Source organism: Typopeltis vanoorti, chromosome 15 (genome assembly GCF_054136105.1).
Source record: "Typopeltis vanoorti isolate ZY-2024b chromosome 15, IOZ_Tvanoo_1.0, whole genome shotgun sequence".
Taxonomy (NCBI): domain Eukaryota; kingdom Metazoa; phylum Arthropoda; class Arachnida; order Uropygi; family Thelyphonidae; genus Typopeltis; species Typopeltis vanoorti.
Window position 1 is genome coordinate 31,586,646 of NC_143563.1, and position 22,177 is coordinate 31,608,822.

At 34.8% G+C, this 22,177-nt stretch overlaps 1 protein-coding gene across 4 annotated transcripts in view; it reads left to right on the plus strand.

The window, feature by feature from the left end:
• LOC150098567 (trafficking protein particle complex subunit 12) overlaps positions 1-22,177 on the plus strand; it is a 164,878-nt gene that overhangs the window by 89,827 nt on the left and 52,874 nt on the right. For all 4 annotated transcript variants that reach the window (XM_090405061.1, XM_090405062.1, XM_090405063.1 and 1 more), the window contains 2 exons: positions 4,292-4,430; positions 17,589-17,701. In XM_090405061.1, coding sequence (XP_090261187.1) covers positions 4,292-4,430; positions 17,589-17,701 — 252 coding nt within the window. The remainder of the gene's footprint in view (positions 1-4,291; positions 4,431-17,588; positions 17,702-22,177) is intronic.

A 22,177-nucleotide genomic window follows, 5' to 3' on the forward strand; every position in this document is an offset into this window, starting at 1 on the left:
TTTATGAAGAACAAAGATGTTATCATCCTCCAAGCTGACAAGGGTAATGCAAATGTCCTCCTAAATAAAACAGATTACCATAACAAAATCTTAGCGCTATTAGAGTCAGATACATACTTGGAGCTAGAGAGAGACCCAACAAAAGAGATACATAACAGAACCAACAACCTTCTAAAAAAGACCATGGAACTTCCAAGAAACATATGCCTTTCTCTTCATTCTCTACATTCACTCATCCCCAGATTATACGGCCTTCCAAAGGTACATAAAGAAAATTGTCCACTAAGGCCAATTGTTGATAGTATTGACTCACCTACATATAAGTTATCAAAATATCTCGCATCCTCCTTAAAAGGCTTAGCAGGAAAATCTCCTTACATTAAAAATTCAAAGGACCTCATCTCTAAAAATTAAAAATATAAAGCCCAAGAATTCAGATATTATGGTGAGCTTTGATGTGGTGGCACTCTCTACAAATGTTCCAACTCAAGAGGTTCTCAGTATTTTAAGTAACAAGATCTCAAAAAAGATGTTTGCTCTGCTGTCACATTGTGTTAATTCAGGCTAACTTTAAGGTTGAAGAAAAAAATTTATAAACAAAATAATGGATTAGCAATGGACAGCCCCCTGTCACCAGTACTAGCCAATATTTTTTCCAAGGATTTTGAAGAAAAAGCCATCTCTACTGCTACACTTAAACCTAAAATCTGGCTCTGTTACGTGGATGACACATTCCTCATTTGGGAATATGGTATAGATAATCTTCACAATTTTTTAAATCACTTAAACAACTTCCACCCAGACATCAAGTTTACCATCAAAATTGAAGAAAATGAATCTCTGCAGTTTTTAGACATCAAACTCACTAAGATGTCTGATTCCTTAAAAATCTTGATCTTCAGAAAATCAACGCATACGGATAGATACCTTATGTGTCCTCAAACTACTATCTAGCACAGAAGTTTGGTATCATCTCCACTCTGGCTGATGAGGAGGAGCTGAAAAATGAACTACAATATCTCAAAAGAACCTTCATAAACAATGGCTACTCTTCAAAAACTATCAATAAACAACTATACCACCATCCTCAAAACAACACAGGACAACCCCAAGGGTTATATCTCTTTACTGTACATCAGCTCGCTCTCCCAGAAACTAAGAAGAATTTTGAAAAAATTTAATATAAAAACATGCTTTTCCACTCTTCCTAAACTCCGATCAATTCTAAGCCAACCAAAACAGGCTCACAATCATCTTCAGTTTCCAGGTGTATATAAAATCATATGTGACTGAGAAGTCCATCCTCCTGTGTCTCAGAGAACATCAGAGAGACATCGCTTATAGTAGAACCAGAGCAAGCACCCTCTCAAGCCATGTCCTGTTCTCAGTGAACACAAATAATGAATGCTGCCAACACGAAATAGACTGGAATACAACATCAAACATTCATATATGCCACGATGAAGTAGAACGCTGCATAGTTGAATCCAAAGAAATTATCCTAGACTCTTCTCACATGAACAGTAACCTTAGTTATAGTTTGCCAGACTCGCATAGCTCTGCTGTCAGATACTGGTGCACTTGTGAAGTCACATGCTCACAGATACCTAACAATAGAACTTTAGCCCAGACTGTAGTTTCAGTTCAAACTTAATTCCAGTTCATAGTCTGTTTTTGTAGTGGTATAATGTTTCTTTACAGTGTTTTTTATGTTTGCTTTTAATGTTCTTGCACCCGAAGAAGTCTGCATTCTGACGAAACATGTCACGTGTTAAATTAAATTAATTTGTTTTTCTAATTTGGTCAGTAAATAATATGAACATATATATATATATATATATATATATATATATATATATTATATAGAATAGAGTTGGAGATAAGCTACATCCCTGACGCCCTGATTTTAGCTTTTAGTTGTTTTACCAATTCTAATTCTTTTGTTGCTATGCTTCGCACATTCCACATGGCTACTTTTAAAATGTCTGGTCATTTACCTTTATTCTTTCTTGATCATTTTCCATTGTTTAGGTCTGATAAATCTTCCATTTCCATCATCTGAGTTATAGAAATTTTTTACTTGGTAAGGTAACCAGCCTTACGCAAAACCCTCAACCTGGAGGACTAGGGTATCTCTTTTAGTCTGGTCCCTACCTCTTGACCTGTCCAGCTAGGAAGGCCCTACCAATAGCTTCCACTGGCATAGCACTTGAGGTCATTGGTGCACACAAGCCTCCTTACTGCGTCAAGGTGGAGATACCATTAAGGAGGGTCCCATAATCACCCCCTCCCAAGTCCTTGGCCTCATCAGTTTTGTGCAGTTCAGCTCCTTCAGTATAGTACCCAGCTTGTGATCACTTCTTCTTAAACGTGGCCAAACACCAGTTTAATGTGGCCACGTTAAACTGGTGGCCATTTACCTTTGCCTGTACTGCCAGTATTTAAGTCATCCTTGCTGATCTCTACATCTTTATTGATTTGCTGTTTTCTCAGCTTTGCATCATCATCAACAAACAACTGAATACTTTCTCTCAAATCATTTTCTGTATTATTGATGTGCAAATTAAACAGAAGAGGGCCATGTACTGAACTCTGCAGTATCCCACTAGTTACTTACCTTCCCCTGGACTCAGCTCCTCCATAAACCACTCTTTGGTATCTGTCCTTCAGACATCCTCTAATTCAAATCAGCAGCTTCATATGAATCCCCATTTCCTCTAATTTATTCAACAGAGTTCCATATGAAATCCTGTCAAATGCCTTTGCTAATTTGAGTAGTATCACTGAGTAGCAATTTCCTTTCTCCAACTTGGTTGTCACTTCATTATAAAAAGTAAGAAGCAAATTACTAAGGCAATACCTATCCTTCACAAAACCATGTTTCCTCTTATAAAGTATCATATTCCTGTCCATGCAATTCTTAATTATGACTTTTACCTTCTTCTCCAATACTCAGCCACCACTCCTGAAGTGCTGATTAGCCTGTAATTTGCAGTTTCTGTCTCAGAGCCCCCTTTATGCATTTGGACTATTTTGCCTTCTTTCCAGTCCCTTGACACCGAGGTTCAAATTAAACAGCTTGGTCACAGGAGGTGCCAGTTCCCTTGCATATTCTTGTAATATACAAGGGAACTGTAGAAGGAAACATATGCCATTTTATCCCATGGTCATGTTTGCATTAAGGCTCTGCATTATCTTAAACATCTCAATTTCATCTGCCTCTATTCTCCCATTAATCATTTTCACATTTGGCACTAGAATATCTCCACCTGGATGGTATACACTTGCAAAATGATCACTCAGTAACTCAACTATTTCATTTGCTTCTGTTACCTCCCTATCACCAATAAGTGTCTTGAACTGATCTCCACAGTATCCTTGATTGGAGTGAAAACAACCTAGTCAACTTCGATTCCAAAACACAGTTTCGTTTGTTTTCTTGCAAAAAAAAGATCTCAGATCTTCTCTATTTACTTTTGATAATGCACTGTTCAATGGTCAAGGCCAAATCTCTCTCTTCTCAGACTGACTCTTACTCCAAACCTTTCCTGGCATAATCATATCACTTCTATAGCATCATCAGCTTCCAAAAAAACTTGGCATCCTTTTCTAGTTAAGATGGTACTTCTCTTCTGAACAGTTGCACTGTATAAATCCCAAATCTGGCCAACTTTATAATACTGCTCTCGTGTTTGGGATGGTGTACCTAAGACCTCTCTTACACTCTCTTCAACCACTTTCCTATAGATCAGTTTCTCCATTGTGTCTCTTCTACAAATATTTCCATAGCCACTGTTCAGCAGAAACTAGCATCTATTATGCCTCCAATTTTTGCCAGATCTACAGGAACTCGAGCAACAGCTTCTCAACATCCCTTCATGTTTGAACAATATATTCACTGAACCTGCTATTTCCAGTCATCTTTCACAGTCTCCCTCATAATGCATTTCCAAAGGACTGCAACCTCCAGTAGTTGAAGAAGAATATCAACAGATTACTCTGTTCTGATCCCTGCCCACACATCATTTATTTGCTATAGGGCCTCACTACCTTTCATACATGGGAGTAGTGTGTGTGTGTGTGTGTGTGTGTGTGCTTATAAACAAAAAAAATTCAAATTCAAACTTTGTTTGCTTACATTTAAATAAAGGATTAAACAAGAATATAATTATATAATTTCATGTCAAATTATAATTTACTTTGTTACCAAGTGAAAAAACTTACTATAACCATATGTGTAATTAAAGTACTTTTGTGGAAACTTCATATTTAATCATGATTTTATTTGCAGATGTGGTTTACCCGTTTGGCATTACTTATTAAATTACATAAGTTTTCTTATGCTGAGGTAGAGAGTGAAGCATTTGGAAACCTTGATAAACCTGATCTTTATTATGAATTTTATCCAGATACTTATCCAGGAAGAAAAGGTAAACTGGGTATTTTTTTTTTTTTTAATTCTAATAAGTTTGCATTTAAGGATGCCATAAGTTGTAATACAAATAGTAATAAAAATATTTTTTTTTTTTTAAAATTAAACTGCATTTGCTTATGGAGGGAGCCTCCATAGCTCAGTCGGTATGGACGAAGCCCTTTGGTTGGAAAGACCTAGGTTTGATCCCCGTCCAAGATGTGAGGAACCTTTATCTGGTCTCTTTCAATGAAAGGTGAGTTAGCCAGTCTCATACAGAGGTAGGGAGTTATTTTCATCTGGAAACTCAGATTTTTCATCCCCCAGAACAGGCAAACCAGTCCCTTGAACACATGCATCTACAAATATAGTACACTCCTGGAATAGGATTGACCGACCTATTTAGTACAATTTCCAGTTTCGAATTGTAATAGGCCATCCTTAATATGTAACGCAGTAGGCCACTAGGCCTACTTATTATGAACGGGTTATTACTAACACACAATGTTAAAACATAAAAATGTGCACAAATTCACATGGAGAGAAGAAACAAGGAATAAGAAAAGTCTCATTGACTATGTTATTGTTGATAGTGATGTTTTCTCCACAGTGCAGGACACCAGAGTATACAGAGGATTTGAAATTGGAAGTGATCACCATTTAGTCTTCAGCACGATAAAATTGAATTTCATGTTGAAAAGAAGAACATGTAAGAAAGTTTTAAAGCAAATAAAAGTTAAGCAGCTCTCAGATGCGAACCGTAGACTAAAATACACAAACATCATTCAAGAAAAAATGAGAGTTTGAGAACAGGAACCAAACCTTGAGGATTCAGTGGCAAGCCCTGAAGAAAATGCTGATTGATTCAGCCAGAGAGGCATGTGGTGAGGTTGTCTGTAAGGATAGAAAAATCAGAACTCCATGGTGGACACAGGAAGTTAACGAGGCAGTGAAAGAAAAGAAAAGCACAAGATGCTTATTTGCTGCAAATAAGCAGCTTGTGCTCTTAGAGAATATAGAGACAAATGTAAGAAAGCTAAACACTATGTACTTACTAAACAAAAGCCATGGGAAGACTTTGGTAAGAACATAGAAAATAAATATCAAGAAGTGGCAAGATATTCTGAAGGTTGTTGAAGAAGCTCAGAAATGGAGGAAAGAGTGCTGTAAAAGGAATTAAAGATGATAAAGCTGACATGAAAACAGGAGATTTCATACTTTAAGGATTCAGTAGGGGGTGCTTAAGGATCAAAGCTGTATAACTGAGAGGAGACCTCCACATAGCCTTTAAAGGAATGTGAAGAACCGACCAGGGCTTCTGACCTAATGCCCAATCCTCACCTTCTCGTGGTGCATCTGTTGGGTATATACCTGGATACTGAACGAACGAGATTGGGCTGGCAATTTGGGATTTAGCCGACCAAATTGTATTTTTATTGGCTTAAACCAAAATACAAAATGATGGTACAACATGACAAAATTTCATGCCAGCTGGGACATCTCCTGGTTAAACAAGGCCCCCGGTTGTTTTCACCAGGGAACCAGGGCGAACAGTGAAAAGTCAGCTACTGGAACAAAACTGAAAACATGCCCCAACTCAACATCACCAGAGTTAAAGATCGATACTATCAAAAGAAGCCTGAATGGCAAAGAAATGGAGCTAGCTGAGGAATTAGATAAGTACCAGATTGACATAATACAGGTGACTAACACAAAAAAAGACCAAAACTGGTGAGCTTTTTCTGAGCAATAAATACAAAATGTTATATTCAGCCAATGACAATCAAGGAAAAGAAGGAGTAGATATAGTATTCAACACTAAATACAAGACTAATCTTGAATGGCAGGCAGTCTCAAGTAGAGTGATATTGGCCAATATCAGAATGGGGAACTGGACAATGAGACTTATTTGTGCCTATGGTCCCACAGAAGGTTCTTCTAAGGTAGAAGTGGAGGAATTTTTTGAGGCTTTAGAGAAAGCAACTGACACGATGCAAAAGGAAAAGTTGGTCTTTGTTGGGGATCTAAATAGCAGAGTAGGAAATGATTGTCAGACATACAAAAATATATTGGGAAAATTTGAAGAAAACAGCAAAGCTAATAATAATGGCAAATACCTGTTGGATTTCTGCTCAGGAGACATGAACTGGTTATTACTAACACCATATTCCAACATAAAAATGTGCACAAGTTCACATGGAGAGAAGAAGCAAGGAATAAGAAAAGTCTCATTGACTATGTTATTGTTAATAGTGATGTTTTCTCCCTGGTGCAGGACACCAGAGTGTACAGAGGATTTGAAATTGGAAGTGTTTATTATTTAGTCTTGAGCAGGATAAAATTGAATTTCATATTGAAAAGAATAACATGTAAGAAAGTTTTTAAAGCGAATAAAAGTTGAGCAATTCTCAGATGTGAACATAGACTAAAGTACACAGAGTATTGAAGAAAAAATGAAAGAGTTTGAGAACAGGAACCAAGCCTTGAATTAAACAATGATTGATTCAGCGAGAGAGGCATGTGGTGAGGTTGTCTGCAAGAATTAAAAAATCAGAACTCCATGGTAGACACAGGAAGTTAAAGAGGCAGTGAAGGAAAAGAAGAAAGCATATCAAAAGTTCCTGATAAATAAGTCAACTTGTGCTTTTAGAGAATACAGAGACAAATGTAAGAAACTAAACACTGTGTAAAACTAGCTAAACAAAAGTCACTGGAGGACTTTGGCGAGAACATGGAAAATAAATATCAAAAAGGTGGCAAAATATTCTGGAGGTTATTGAAGAAGCTTAGAAATGGAAGAAGGAGTGCTGTAAAAGGAGTTAGGGATGATAAAGGTGACATGAAAACAGGATAAAAAAAGATATCCTTGAAGTATGGAGTAATTACTTCGAAAAATTGCTAAATGAAACAAGCAGTGATAGCACAGTGGTAAAAAACAGGCATACAGTCAGGAATACATATCCATACTTGAAGTAGAAAAAACCATCAAAGGCTTGAAATGTGGAAAGGCAGCAGGAGTAGATGATATTCGACCAGAAATGCTGAAGTATGGTGGTATAAAAGTCTTACAGGGCTGCACTGCATAGTTCAGAGGGCCTGGACAGTGGGACAAATTACAGATGATTGGAGTAGAGCTCTCATAGTACCCATATATATAAAAAGGGAAATCAAACTGAATGTGAGAATTACAGAGGTATTTCCCTACTGAGTGTTTCTGGTAAGATTTATGCAATTATAATTGAGAAACGGTTGAGAAGAATTGTGGAAGAAAAGCTTGGTGAAGAACATGCTGGATTCAGGCCAAATAGAGGCTGTCAGGCTCAGATCTTCACTTTATGACAAATATTTGAGAAATCGTGGGAATATAACAAAGATCTGTATTTATGTTTTGTCCCACTGTCCGGACAATGGGCGACTTACCTCGCTCATTCTTAAACAGAATGGGTGAGGAAAGGTTAGCAAAACAAGTATTCTCTGCCAGGCTGGCAGGAAAATGACCCAGAGGAAGACCAAGATATATATAGGTGGATTGATACAGTACAAAGTGCCTTAGATGATTGAAATATAAGATCTGATAATGTTGGAGTCTTGACAAGTAACAGACTGATTTGGAGGAATATTGTAGATAGGAAGTTAGTAATCATGTAAATTTTTCATGTAGTACTATCATATCCTGTACTCCCTTTGAGGGTACATGGCAGGAATTTGATGATGATTCAATAGATATCCTTGAAGTATGGAGTAATTATTTCAAAAAATTGCTAAATGAAACAAGCAGTGATGACAGCACAGTGGTAGGAAAAAACACTCAACAGGCATGTAGTCAGGAATACGTATCAAAGTAGAAAAAGTAATCAAAAGCTTGAAATGTGGAAAGGCAGTAAGAGTAGATGATATTAGATCAGAAATGCTCAAGTATGGAGATATAAAAGTCTTACAGTGACTGCACTTCTTAGTTTAGAATGCGTCAACAGAGGGACGAATTCCAAATGATTGGAGTAGAGCTCTCATAGTACCTATATAAAAGAAATGAAACTGAATGGGAGAATTACAGAAGTATTTCTCTACTGAGTGTTCCTGGTAAGATATATGCAAGTGTACTTGAGAAATGGTTGAGAAGGATTGTGGAAGAGAAGCTTGGTGAAGGACAAGCTGGATTGAAATCAAATACAGGCTGTCAGGATCAGATTTTCATTTTACAACAAATAGTTGAGAAATCATGGGAATGTAACAAAGATCTGTATTTAAGTTTTGTCGATCTGGAAAAGGCATATGACAAGGTGTCGAGAGAAACTATTCAATACGCTACACTTATATGGTGTCAATGGGGCATTAAATCAAGCAATACTTAGTCTGTATTTGAGTTGTAAGTCGGCAGTAAAAATTGAAGTACAGGAAGATGGTTTAATGTTAAATCTAGTGTCAGACAAGAATGTACATTGTCCCCTCTGTTATTCATTATCTATATGGATCACATTATGAAGGAAAGTGGTATTAAACCTGATATCAAAATTGGAGATATTAATATCAGCTCTTTGCTTTATGTGGGGGATGTTATACTTCTAAATAAATCTGCTAGAAGTCTCCAAGATTCCCTGACTAAATTGAGTAAATGTTATAATAGATATGGTATGTAAGTCAGCAATAACAAGACAAAGAAAATGAAACTAGTTGCAAGGCTTATACGTTGGTAAGACATAACTGGTAATTAGTTTACGGAATTAACAACGCAAATGAAGTATATTAATTAAAGGTAACTTTAATGAATCACTTCTATATTTCGGCAACGTCTCATTGCCATCTTCAGGAACATAAAGATATGGTATGTGCACTCAGGCACTAACACAAAGCAAATGAGGAAGAAAGCAAGAAACTAATATTGTTCCTAAAGTCCTTCTTGCAGGCTAATTTGGTAGTCTTGGCTGTTGGGCTGAAGTTCTCATAATGTAAGTCTCCCAAATTTGGGGTAGTTCCATGCACCCAAATTTGTTGAGTTAGAAACGTTTTTTAGAGCTGCTGAAGATTCTTTGAATAATCTTTCGTATTTAAACTTGCTGCGATGAATTATTTTTGTTTTTTTCCAACGAATTTTATGGTGGGTATCTAAGGCATGGTCTGCCAGCCCAGAGCGGCTGTACTGGTGAAACCAGATGTAGTCTTTGTGTTCTGAAATCCTGATATTAGTTGTTCTGCCTGTTTGGCCAAAGTAGGACAATTTGCAGCTGCAAGGGACCTGGTATACACCAGGTAGGTCTAGGGGAACTGGTTGGTCTTTGGTAGAGCGGATAAGGGATGCCAACTTTTTATGTGGTCTGTAACAGGAAGTAAGGTCATATTTTTTGAGGATATTGGTTATTTTCTCAGAGGTGCCCTGGATGTAGGGGATGGTGATAGACTTGGTGTAATCTTTATTGTGGAGGGGGGGGGAGGGGGTTGTGGTTTACTGGTTTTAGTATTTTTTGGATTTTTTTGGGGTTATAGCCATTGGCTAAGAAAGTGTTGAGGATGTGGTTTAGTTCAGTAGTCAGGGCCTTGTCATCTGAGCAGATTAATTTTGCCCTGTTATATAGTGTTTTTTTATAACCCCATATTGTTGTGAGGGGGGGGGGGACTGCTGGTGAATGTATCGGCCAGTATGGGTGGGTTTTCTGTAAACAGAGAAAACCAAAGATCCATTAAGCTGGCGGGTGATTAAAGTGTCTAGGAAGAGGATAGTGGGTTTTTGTGGGGCGGAGTTTAAGGCTTTCTCTTCAAATGTCTCCATAAAGAAATTGGCCAAGGGTGGGGAAAGTGGTGAACCCATCGCTGTCCCCTCTATCTGTTTGTAGAACTTTCCTTGCAAGAGGGCACCATTAGGACTTTAGGAAGAATATTAGTTTCTTGCTTTCTTTCTCATTTGCTTTGTGTTAGTGCCTGCGTGCACATACCATATCTTTATGTTCTTGAAGATGGCAATGAGACGTTGCTGAAATATAGAAGTGATTCATTAAAGTTACCTTTAATTAATATACTTCATTTGCGTTGTTAATTCCGTAAACTAATTACCACTTATAAAGAAAATGAAAATAGACAGAATCGTAGAAAATGTCAACTGCGTTGTGAACGGAGAACCTGTGGAACAAGTGAAATATTTCAGCTACTTAGGCACAATTTTTAGTGAAGATGGTAAATTAAATATGGAAATAGACAACAGAATCAACAAAGCTGGTATGGAAGGAAGTCAACTGAATGAATTTATATGGAATAAGAGAGAAATAAGAGAGATGTTGTTCTTCTTCCTACATTAGCTGAAACTTATCTTCAAGGTAAGAATAAGAAATCATCATTTTTGCTTTGAATAACATTAAACACATAATGTGTGCTACTTAATACAGAACAAGCAAATCATCAATAATGGTGTGTTATTATCTCTAGAAATGTACGATATCCATGACTTGAGTCGATTGTGATGATAGTACAGTTAATTTTTTTTAAAAATTGTAATAAAATTATGCCCTTATGTTTTCATTTCACTAAATATAAATCTGGTACAGCCACAATTGCCTATCATTGTAGTGAAACTCATATGGACCACAGTGATATTTTATTATAGTGGAATAGTGAGAATTTCCATTGGAAAAGCATGTGGGAGTTTTGGTGGAGACTAACAAATTTATATACTATAACAAATTATCCATATCTTTGTTTGTTACAGTGAGAGTTAATATATTATGATAGTCTTTCATTTCTGGTTTTCAATCTGCAGTTCTCTTCCATACTTGGTTTGTCATTTATCAGGGTTCTGATTTGAGCATTTTTTATATGTTAGTCTTCTAAACCATTTTTAACTACACCAATCCATTTATATCTAGTCTTTCTTTGTTTTTTTTTTCCTTTTTTCATTAAAAAAAAATGTTTTTGTTGATCTTACATCTCCCCTCTCTTTATATGACTGTGCCATCTTAGATTAGCTCTGCATACACATTTTTTTCGATTTGTCAAGTTCTTTTCTAATAACTTCATTTTTTTTTATATGGTTCTGCATGATGTATGATCACTTGCCTAATTTTCATCATAATTTTCATATCTATGTTCTCCAATCTTTGATCAACTGTTTTACTTCTGATCCAGCTTTCCAATCTTTATGGTAAAATTGGTTTGATCACTTCCTTTTGTACTACTGCCATGGTCTTTTTGGCTGATGTTTTCTTTTGTTTCATATAACTCTTTCAGTTGGCTTTCTACCATATCAACCATACTTATCTCATTATCCATTTCCTTAAGAGATCTTCACTAAAAATTGTGCATAACTTGTTCTTAGTGGTTCACTGTTAAACATGCAGTTGATATTTTCTCCATTCCTGTAGATTTCCATGACAAATTTGTCATTTAAGCATTACTTCCTCCATCTAATTTATGTCATCATTAAAAATTTGTGATATATACTGTTTGTTCTTATATGATATGATGATTTTCTTGTATTCAATCATCTATTTTAATTGCTGAAATGCTGTTTCAGCAATTAAAATAAACAGGTTTGTCTCCTGATTTTACTGATCTTAAACTCCAGTATTAACTCAAAGAAACTCTATCTTTGACTCTTATAGCTGAAGTCAGTAATTACTCCAAATATATCCAAAAATAATTTTATAAATATTATTTACAGCAATTATATACACAATTCATTTAGTGAAACTATAAAGACAAGGCATCATATTGTGAATTTAAAATATTACATCTGTTTGCCCCCTGCAGGTACATAATAGGAAACTGATGATTAAAAATAAATTTCTCTCAATTTAAACTGTACAAACCAAGATGAATGTGCATGGGTTGTACTAAAAATTAAATCATGATGACAAATATATAGACCAAGATATTGATTGCATTGTACTAAAACATCAGTTGCACTCTAAACAACTAAGTAAGCCTTCAACAGGACGATTACTAATAAACTAAAAGTTTAATAGTAATCGTCAGTAGTAGCTGCAGAGTAGCTCTTTCACTACTTTGCAGCTGAGTTTTGGTTTCTTCATTGCTAACCAAAGAAATACTGCATGATATTATACAGATTGCATCAGTCACATCCAGATTCTTCACTCTGTACTTGGTGATATCACTGTCAACATGTGCCTTTGTTCAGAAGTAAATATCTTCAAAAACTTAATATTATTCACAATTTTCTTCAGTATTTTCTTACTCTTTGCATCTAAAAATCCTCCACACACACTGAAGAAAATTAGTTTCAGTTTTGGAATTGCTCTGCTGTGACATAATTATTTACATTTGCATTAATTATCAAATATTTGAGTAAAATACACAGTATCCTCAGGGGCGTTTGGAGATATTGTGATCTGCTATGTGATTAAGTTCACATCATTACAAACTACCTAACAGTTTTCTTCCTAGTTAATCTGTTATTTATCAGGTATCGATATCATTATTACCATTTTAGTCTTTTAATGCATTACTCCTACCTAGATCTTGGTCATCCTCTTCGTCTTTTTTCTGTCATCAAATTCCTGTTTTTCTAACCTTTCTTTTCCAAATGTGAACTGACCATACCTTAAATTAGCCCTACTCACATACACCCAATTCTCCATTTACACAATAGATTAGTTCCAGAAAGAAAAAAAAAACACGTAAAAAATAATACAGCTGTTTTTATAATATGTTTTTCACATGCACTGTTTTGTAATACAGTGCATATGAAAAAATAGAAAAATGGTTACAGATGTGAAAATCCAATATAAACTAAGTTATTTTCAAACAAAAGATATGAAAATCATTGAATAAAATTCTATTTAATTTTAATTTAATATTTTTTATTTAAAATAAAGAGCAAATAGGCTTCATTTTGGCAATGTAAAACATTATTTAAATTAGAGGATATTAAATCCCACATTGTTTTAAAACTGAATAAGAAACTCAAAGATCGGAATCAAAGAGTTTCATGTCATATTTTTTATTTTAAATACTTATTTAAAGTATATACATACATATCTTTCTTAAAGAAAATTGTGCGTCACTAATAAAACAGAAATTCAAAAAGGCCCAAATACACCCGGCATATGGTTATTAGTTACATTTTATTTGGCACCACTTTCTGACAGTAGTTGCATTATTTTGTGTGAGACTGGAATTAAATCACTTCTATCACTTGAAACACTTTGGCCATCCTGTTTGTACTGTCATGTCAAAACATTCTCTTCAGTAAAAGGAACTAAATTAGCACTAATTTCTATAAATCTGAAGGTCGATTTTTTTTTTTTTTTTTTTTTTTTTTTTTTTTTTTTTTTAACCACAAACTTTGTAATTAATTGTTGAGATCTTGTTTTGACTAGATCTTTGTATAATTCTTCATATCGCACCATACATGACTTCAGTTCACATTTAAACTGTTCAGCTTGTTCAATATTTGGATCATGTGTAAGAAAATGACTTTGCAATTTACTAGCCATTTGAAGCCCTTCTTTAATTAATCCTGCAGTGAGTGGAATCTCTTCATCATCATTATCACTTTTTTCTTTTTCATCGAGATCCTCGATGAAAAAGAAATTTTTCATCGAGGATCTCGTGATAATGAAAAAAGTGATAATGATGATGAAGGGACAGCTTTTATTATTTCGTCAACACTAACAGCCTTGTCAGTCATCAATTCTTCAATATCTGCAGACAAAAAATCATCAAATCCTTCTCTACCAACTGCATGTACTAATCTGATGATATTGGCATATTCAGTTGTATGCAAAGGTACAGGGTTTTCTTTTTCACACATTCTGGCCAAGTAACTTTCCAGCATGCATTTAAAGTTAATGGTTTCAATTATGATAATGCCAACTTTGCAAGTTTGATGCAATCCAAAATAGAAAATTTTTCTTCCACGCATCAATAACTGTCAGTAAATTATCCTTATCTAGTTAATCCAAAATGTATCAGAATGTTCTTCTTATGTAGTAAGTTTTGAAGGTTGCGATCAACCACCAGGGTTGATCGCTACCTTCTAGTTGTTGTATTAAGGATGTTGTATTAGGTGGCAGAAAACAAAATTCCATATTCAGGTGTTCTAAAACAGGATGGCCAGGCACGTTGTCTAATTAATAAGACTTTAAAGTCCAGATTTTTTTCCGTCAAATAGTGCTTAACTTCTGGAACAAAACATTGATGGAACCATTCATTAAAAATTTCTTTTATAACCCAAGCTTTTTTTTTTGCCTTCCAGCACACTGACAATGTGTTAAAATCCACACCTTTCATTGCCTGCAGTCGAGTAATGGTTTTAATATACGATCTCCTGAAGCATTGCTGCAAAGTAATAGTCACACAATCCTTAGCTGCTTTAAAGCCACCAGCACTTTTTTGTGATTTCGCTATATAAGTTCTACTTGGCATTTTTTTTCCAAAAAAGGCCACTCTCATCTGCGTTCCAAACTTGATCAGGAGTGTAGCTACCATTTTCAATAATTCAAGTTTAAGTACATATGTACCATTCTAGGAAATGACAATTATAATGGAAATATCCTTTTTAACAGAACTGAATTCAAACAGAAATTTTAAAAATAAGTGCCATTTGAACCATGTTAAATCAAAATATACCAATAAAATTGCTTTTATTTTCTAAACTGTTATTATCATGTAAAAAAAAAAAAAAAAAAAAAAAAAAAGCCTGTGTAAAAAGAGTTAGCTGTATTCTTGAATGTTAACAGTGTCAGGTTTCTAATATTTTCATATGATTCTGCCATTGATGTCATCTGTTCACTTCTCAGATTTAGTTAGTTAACTCCCCATCATGTTAACTTATTCTGTTATATATTTCAGATTTAATTTGTGTCATCTTCACTAAATATAATACTGAAGTATTAGATGTGATCATCTGTTAGATAATTACATCTAACACTTATATCTGACAAACTGTCAAGTCACCAATATTATCTTGTGAAAAACAAACTGTTTTTCATTAGGTAAAAATCTGGTCTCGGCGAAACTGCTATTTGGCCTTAATCCAGTCTTTTCATTTCGACAATTTTTTTTTACTCAAATATGCTTGCATAAATCTTTCCTAAAACACTTGGTAACTAAGTTCTTCTATAATTCTGATATTTAATTTTAATTCTCTTTATCTTATATAATTAATATAATAAGGATGTTACTCTGGTCATTTGGGATTCAACCTTGTAACAAAGCTTTTTAGCGTATTTTTAGCATATATTTTTTTTATTATGTTTCTATTATGTTGCAACCTTTGTGTATACTTGGGTAAAGGATTAAAACAATATTATTTATTGTAAATTATAATATACTTTTATATCACTGATTTTCAGCATTTCAGTTTGAATATTTTCCACTCTATATTTCAGGCTTTTGATAGACAATCATTTTACCTCATGTATGGATATAAATTTCTGATTGCATTCCTCCTAGATAGTCTCTATAATTGTTCCATAATTTAATATCTGAAAGACCATGATATTAAATATTGATGAAATTTATGATCATTTATTCCTTTTGTTTTAGTACTCTTTCCTTCATTTCTAAGCTTTAGACTCCAACTAGCAGTATACAAGACCATGTTCAAACGTTTTAAGTTATGGATCTGAGATTTGGGTTAGAAATAAAGCACTTGATCAAAGTGCTTTATTTTTTTATTAGGGCAGTGAACAGATAGCATCAATGACAGAATATCATATTAAAAATGAAGATATTAGAAAGGAACTTGACATTATTAGCATTCAAGAATGTGTCAGCAGAGCTAATCTAAAGACATGGCCACTTAAATAGAATGGATGAAGAAAGGTTAGCAACACAGGTGTTTGATGACCAAGGTCTAGGTGGATTGATTCAGTCGGAAGTGCCTTAGAAGCATAGAATATAGATTGATTTGGAGGAAAATTTTTGATAGGAGATTAATAATAATGTAAACTTAATCATGTATTGATGTCATAGTAACCTGAACACCCCTTGAGATTACATATCAGGCAATTGATGATGATGCTGACATATTGTTGGTAATTACAAGCAGTTCTTACCTATTGTTTTCCTAGTCTCTGTAATGTTTATTAAGTCAGCAAGATTTTTCAATGACTTCTCTGCTAGCTTAGACCTTGTATAACTGAGTGTTGTCTCATACAGCATGATTCCCAGACCCAGTTGTGTTGTAAAGAATTATAAAACACATAATTCCTTGCTCTTGTGGGTTATTTTATTTCTGACAAACAGGAAGATCTACTTTTATTCGGCTAGAAGAACATGAGTCTTATATTAAATACCATAAGCCTGAGCAATCTGGACTTGTAGAGTACCATTGACACTAAACATAATCATAATCAAAAATAATCATAAAAGTCATTTACTCATGGAATGGCTTTATAAAGAAACTTGTGAAACTTTACTTTACTGTCCTAACTTAAACAGATCCAATGGTCTATGTCTATATCCTTTGTGGAAGATAATACTTTTTAAATCAGCTAATCTTGCCTAACTTTATTTTATCGGAATATATATATATATATATATATATATATATATATATATATAATTTTTTTAAAAAATAAGTTAAGAAATTATTGACCTTTTATAGTTATCTTACATTAGCTACTTAGGTAGAATTTTTTAGATTTGTCCATTCTGTGATCTTGTACTATTGATACTTAGGTGAAAATTCTACATTGATAAAGTTATTTATGTGAGTTTTCCTCTGGTTTTATAATTCTTTTCAATATGCCAACTCATGATATTTCACTATTGAAACAGTTATGTTCTACTATCATAAAGTCTATCTATCTGTCTGTCAGGCAATCAGTCAGTACAGAATAAGTTGGATCAACTAAATCTTAAATTGTCAATCTATCCTAGTTCGTTCCACATTTAAATGGAAATCTGGTAATGGAACACAATAAGGAGGTGGGGATAGAGCGAGTGAAACTTCAGCCAGTTCCTCATAGTTCCACCTTATAGATTATGGAGAGGTTTTTCCCAGTCATCTAGTTCACCAATCTTTAAGCAACCAACTAAATGTGTCTTTTTAAAAGAGATATATGTTTAGTCAGTTGCTTAAAGATGTTAAAGCTAAATAACATATTTCAGCAGTAGTATTATATTAATGAGTTTTTTTAACAGTTAAGTTTGAGGAAAGGTGTTGAGAATGTTTTATATAAAACAGTGGAGAATTTTGGTATTTCATTTTTTTTTTCTTTTTTAGGGTGTATGGTGCCATTTTTCTTTCGTTTATTACTTGCTGAACTTCCTCAGTACCAGGGTCACCACCAGACAACACTGGACAAATTGTTTATTTTACTCTCCACTGTACAAAAGGTAATTTTTAATTAAATTCTTAATTTTAAAATTTAAAAAGGAGAAATTAACCTAAGACCAGTAATGATTTCAGCAAATGACATTCATGTGTTTCTAAATTTTATCAGCCTATTAAAATTAACTAGGTTGATTGTTTATCAAGATGTAGTATCAGTGAACAGTTTTGGTTTTGATATTACCTTGAAGGTGGTTGTTGTTGAGGCTATAGCTTTTCGGCTATTTAGGTGCAGCTATATACAGGGTGTTCGGGATAAATTTGACATATTTATAATTAATTATATTTTTCCATAAGTTACATGTATTAACACACACTTCTCTTCATTTAAAAGTTTGGACCCTTCTTCATTCATATACAAGATGTCAGAAAGGATGGATAGCTGGAACCCACCTGAATCATGGAAGAGAATAGCTTGTATCATGATGATTCGTGCCCGCCATCAAAATAAGGATATTACGACTGCTGCCCAATGCTCCCTGAATACAGTAAAAACAATCAGGCATGAACTAGAGACTTGCAATGGTGACTACGAGGATGTAGCAAGAAGAAAGATCCCTAGCAGACGATCTGATTGCGTTCGTACAGCAGAATTCCTCGCAAATCTGCAGGAACAGGTGTTGAAGAACCCTGGCATTGGAATTCGGGCTTTGTTCGTGGAGTTGCTAACTGTAGTCAAGCCCTGGATAACAAGGGTAGCCAATGGTAGGCCGTATGTATGGCAGCAGGATTCGGCCCCTTGCCACACCTCTGGGAAAAGTCAAAAATGGTTGTCTGAAAATTTCTACGACTTCACCAGTCCAAATGTTTGGCCTCCAAACTCCCCAGACCTTAACCCCATGGATTATTTTGTATGGGGCGCAGTTGAAAAAGACACCAATCGCACTTCCAGTAATACAAAAGCCCAGTTAATGGATAAAATTAAAACAGTTTTTGCGGCCCTTCCCAGGGAGACTGTAGCATCAGCTTGTTCGAGGTTCCGAAGCAGAATTGAAGCTGTGATCGATGCTAATGGTGGTTATTTTGAGTAAATCTTGTTGATAGTATTGTAATTAACTCTGCCTGTAATGTTTTTTTGTCAATTCATTAAATTTAATAGATACAAAGAAGATTTTCTTTTTCCTTACGAAACTGTCAAATTTATCCCAAACACCCTGTATATGCTACCAACTAGGGAAATGACTATGAGCAAGGTGGTTTCCCATTGCCTTCCTTACTGTACTATATCCTATGACTGTACCCTGTGTGTTCATGGGACCGGTTTGCCTGCTTGTGGGATGAAAAACCTCAGATAAACTGGTGGAAAAAAACCCTGCTGTCCATGCCCAAGACTGGCTAACTTGGCTATAGCTGAGGAAGGTCCTTAAGCTCCTCACGTTGCCGATGGTAATCGAACCTAGGACACTTCTTCCCCAGGCATATGGTTGCAAAGCACAAAGCCACTAGGCTAACCACATGGACATCTTGAAGGGTATTGACTTATTAAAAATTGTTGGGGTTTGAATACAGTCATAATGATGGTTATTTATAAATTGGAAACTTCTTTTTGGAATAAGAAAATAGCTCCTTTCATATTTAGACACTACGTTTAATAAGCAGTGTAGTTGATATCAGTAAATATCCTATAGTGTGTTAAAAAAAAAAAAAAAAAAAACATGGTTCAAATCCTGTCTAAGAAATGAGGAACATTTTATAAGGAGATTTACACCTGAATGTAAGATAGCTGCTGTCATAGTAGTGACAGCATTTTTGTTCCTGGAAACAAACTTTTTTTTGCCATTGGAAAACTGACATACTGGCCTGAGAAGATGAATTGACAGATTTGCAGACTATGGAGATAGAATTGACCACCTTATCTATCTGCTATTAGGTTTATGAAATCGTTGACTTGTCTTTAACAGACTTTTAGACTTTATATGTAAAGGAAGATAGTATGATAGATTATTATAAACCACCTACAAGAACTTTTTGAGATTTTAGTATAAGATTTTGTCAGCAAATAATTATCTACAAGATTATCTTAAAAACAAGCTTTTCTTTCTTTTTACTTTAAAATGATTTTATTTAATTTTGGAAACGTTAACCCTGAATGATTTTTAAATATTTGATCATTTGCAGAAGTCATTTATTTTTTCTCTCATGCAGAGTAAGCAAGTATATCACTTTTACTTTGAGCACTGAAAATAATTTATGGGTATGCTGAAGATTGAAATATTTTAGTGCTCTCTTATTTTCCTTAAATTAAAAAATATTGAAAATAAATTTATTTTTAAATTACCATTGCTAAGAAAAGTAAGTAGTACTCTTATGCATTATAAACCAATGCAAGTCATATTAGCAATAAAGGGACAGTTTGGTAGCATTGACAAAATTAGTCAGTCCACAAATCTTTGGTGTAAGTAGTGAGACATAATTGGCAGAGGATGACATAATAATGGGTATAATTGAATTTTTCAGGAAAATAGAGTAAAAGAAGAGGTGGATTATTACTAATGAAATGAGAAAGGTTGAGCTCTTTCTCTCTATGTGGAACTTCAGAGAAGCAATGATAATGGCTTTAAGGTCATTTGTGAGGCTGAAGTGAGCAGGAATTTTAGATATTTAGTGGGATGGTCCTCTGTAACCCATGGAATGTGGAAAAAGATGATTCTAAATTATTTAGGTATATGAAACTGGTGAGTGACATGCAGATGATAATGGTGGACTTTAACTGTGGAAGCATCATGTGCGAGTGAAGAGAATGGATTTATTGAATTACTAAAGGATAACTGCCTTCCACATGGTTGAGTTTAACATGAGGGACATGAGTTTGGATTTGATAACAGAAATCATCATAATGGGGTGCTTAAGGGTCAAAGCTGTATAACTGAGAAGAGACCTCCACATAGCCTTTAAAGGAATGTGGAGAACCAACCAGGGCTTCTGACCTAATGTTCAATCCTCACCTTTTCGTGGTGCACCCTGTTAGGTATCTACCTGGATACTGAACGAACGAGGATGGGCTGGCAATTTGGGATTTAGCTGATCAAATTGTATTCTTATTGGCTTAAACCCAATATTAAATGATGGTACAACATGATAGAATTTCATGCCAGCTGGGGCGTCGCCTGGTTAAACAAGGCCCCCGTTGTTTTCACCAGGTAATAGGGCGAACAGCGAAAAGTCAGCTACTGGAAAAAAATCCTAAAACACACCCCAACTCAACATAAGAAGCCTAAATGGAAAAAGAAATGGAGCTAGCTGAGGAATTAAATAAGTACTAGATGGGCATAATAGGGGTGACTGAAACAAAAAAGACCAAAACTGGTGAGCTTTTTCTGAGCAATAAATACAAAATGTTATATTCAGGCAATGACAATCAAGGAAAAGAAGGCGTAGCCATAGTATTCAACACTAAATACGACGCTAATCTTCTTGAATGGCAGGCAATTTCAAGTAGAGTGACGTGGGCAAATATGAGAATGGGGAACTGGACAATGAGACTTATTTGTGCCTATGGTCACACAGAAGGTTCTACTAAGGTAGAAGTGGTGGAATTTTTTGAGGCTTTAGAGAAAGCAACTGACACAATGAAAAAGGAAAAGTTGGTCCTTGTTGGGGATCTAAATAGCAGAGTAGGAAATGATTGTCAGACATACAAAAATATTTTGGGAAAATTTGGAGAAAAGAGCAAAGCTAATAATAATGGCAAATACCTGTTGGATTTCTGCTCAGGACATGGACTGGTTATTACTAACACCATGTTCCAACATAAAAATGTGTGCACAAGTTCAAATGGAGAGAAGAGGCAAGGGATAAGAACAGTCTCATTGACTATATTATTGTTGATAGTGATGTTTTCTCTCTGGTGCAGGACACTAGAGTGTACAGAGGATTTGAAATTGGAAGTGATCACCATTTAGTCTTGAGCAGGATAAAATTGAATTTCATATTGAAAAGAAGAACACGTAAGAAAGTTTTAAAACGAATAAAAGTTGAGCAATTCTCAGATGTGAACATAGACTAAAATACACAAAGATTATTGAAGAAAAAAAAATGAAAGAGTTTGAGAACAGGAACCAAACCTTGGAGATTCAGTGGCAAGCCTTGAAGAAAACGATGATTGATTCAGCGAGAGAGGCATGTGGTGAGGTTGTCTGCAAGAATTAAAAAATCAGAACTCCATGGTAGACACAGGAAGTTAAAGAGGCAGTGAAGGAAAAGAAGAAAGCATATCAAAAGTTCCTGGCAAATAAGTCAGCTTGTGCTTTTAGAGAATACAGAGACAAATGTAAGAAAGCTAAACACTATGTAAAACTATATAAACAAAAGTCATGGGAAGACTATGGTAAGAACATAGAAAATAAATATCAAGAAGGTGACAAGATATTCTGGAGGTTGTTGAAGAAGCTCAGAAATGGAAGAAAGAGTGCTGTAAAAGGAATTAGAGATGACAAAGGTGATATGAAAACTGGAGAAAAAGATATCCTTGAAGTATGGAG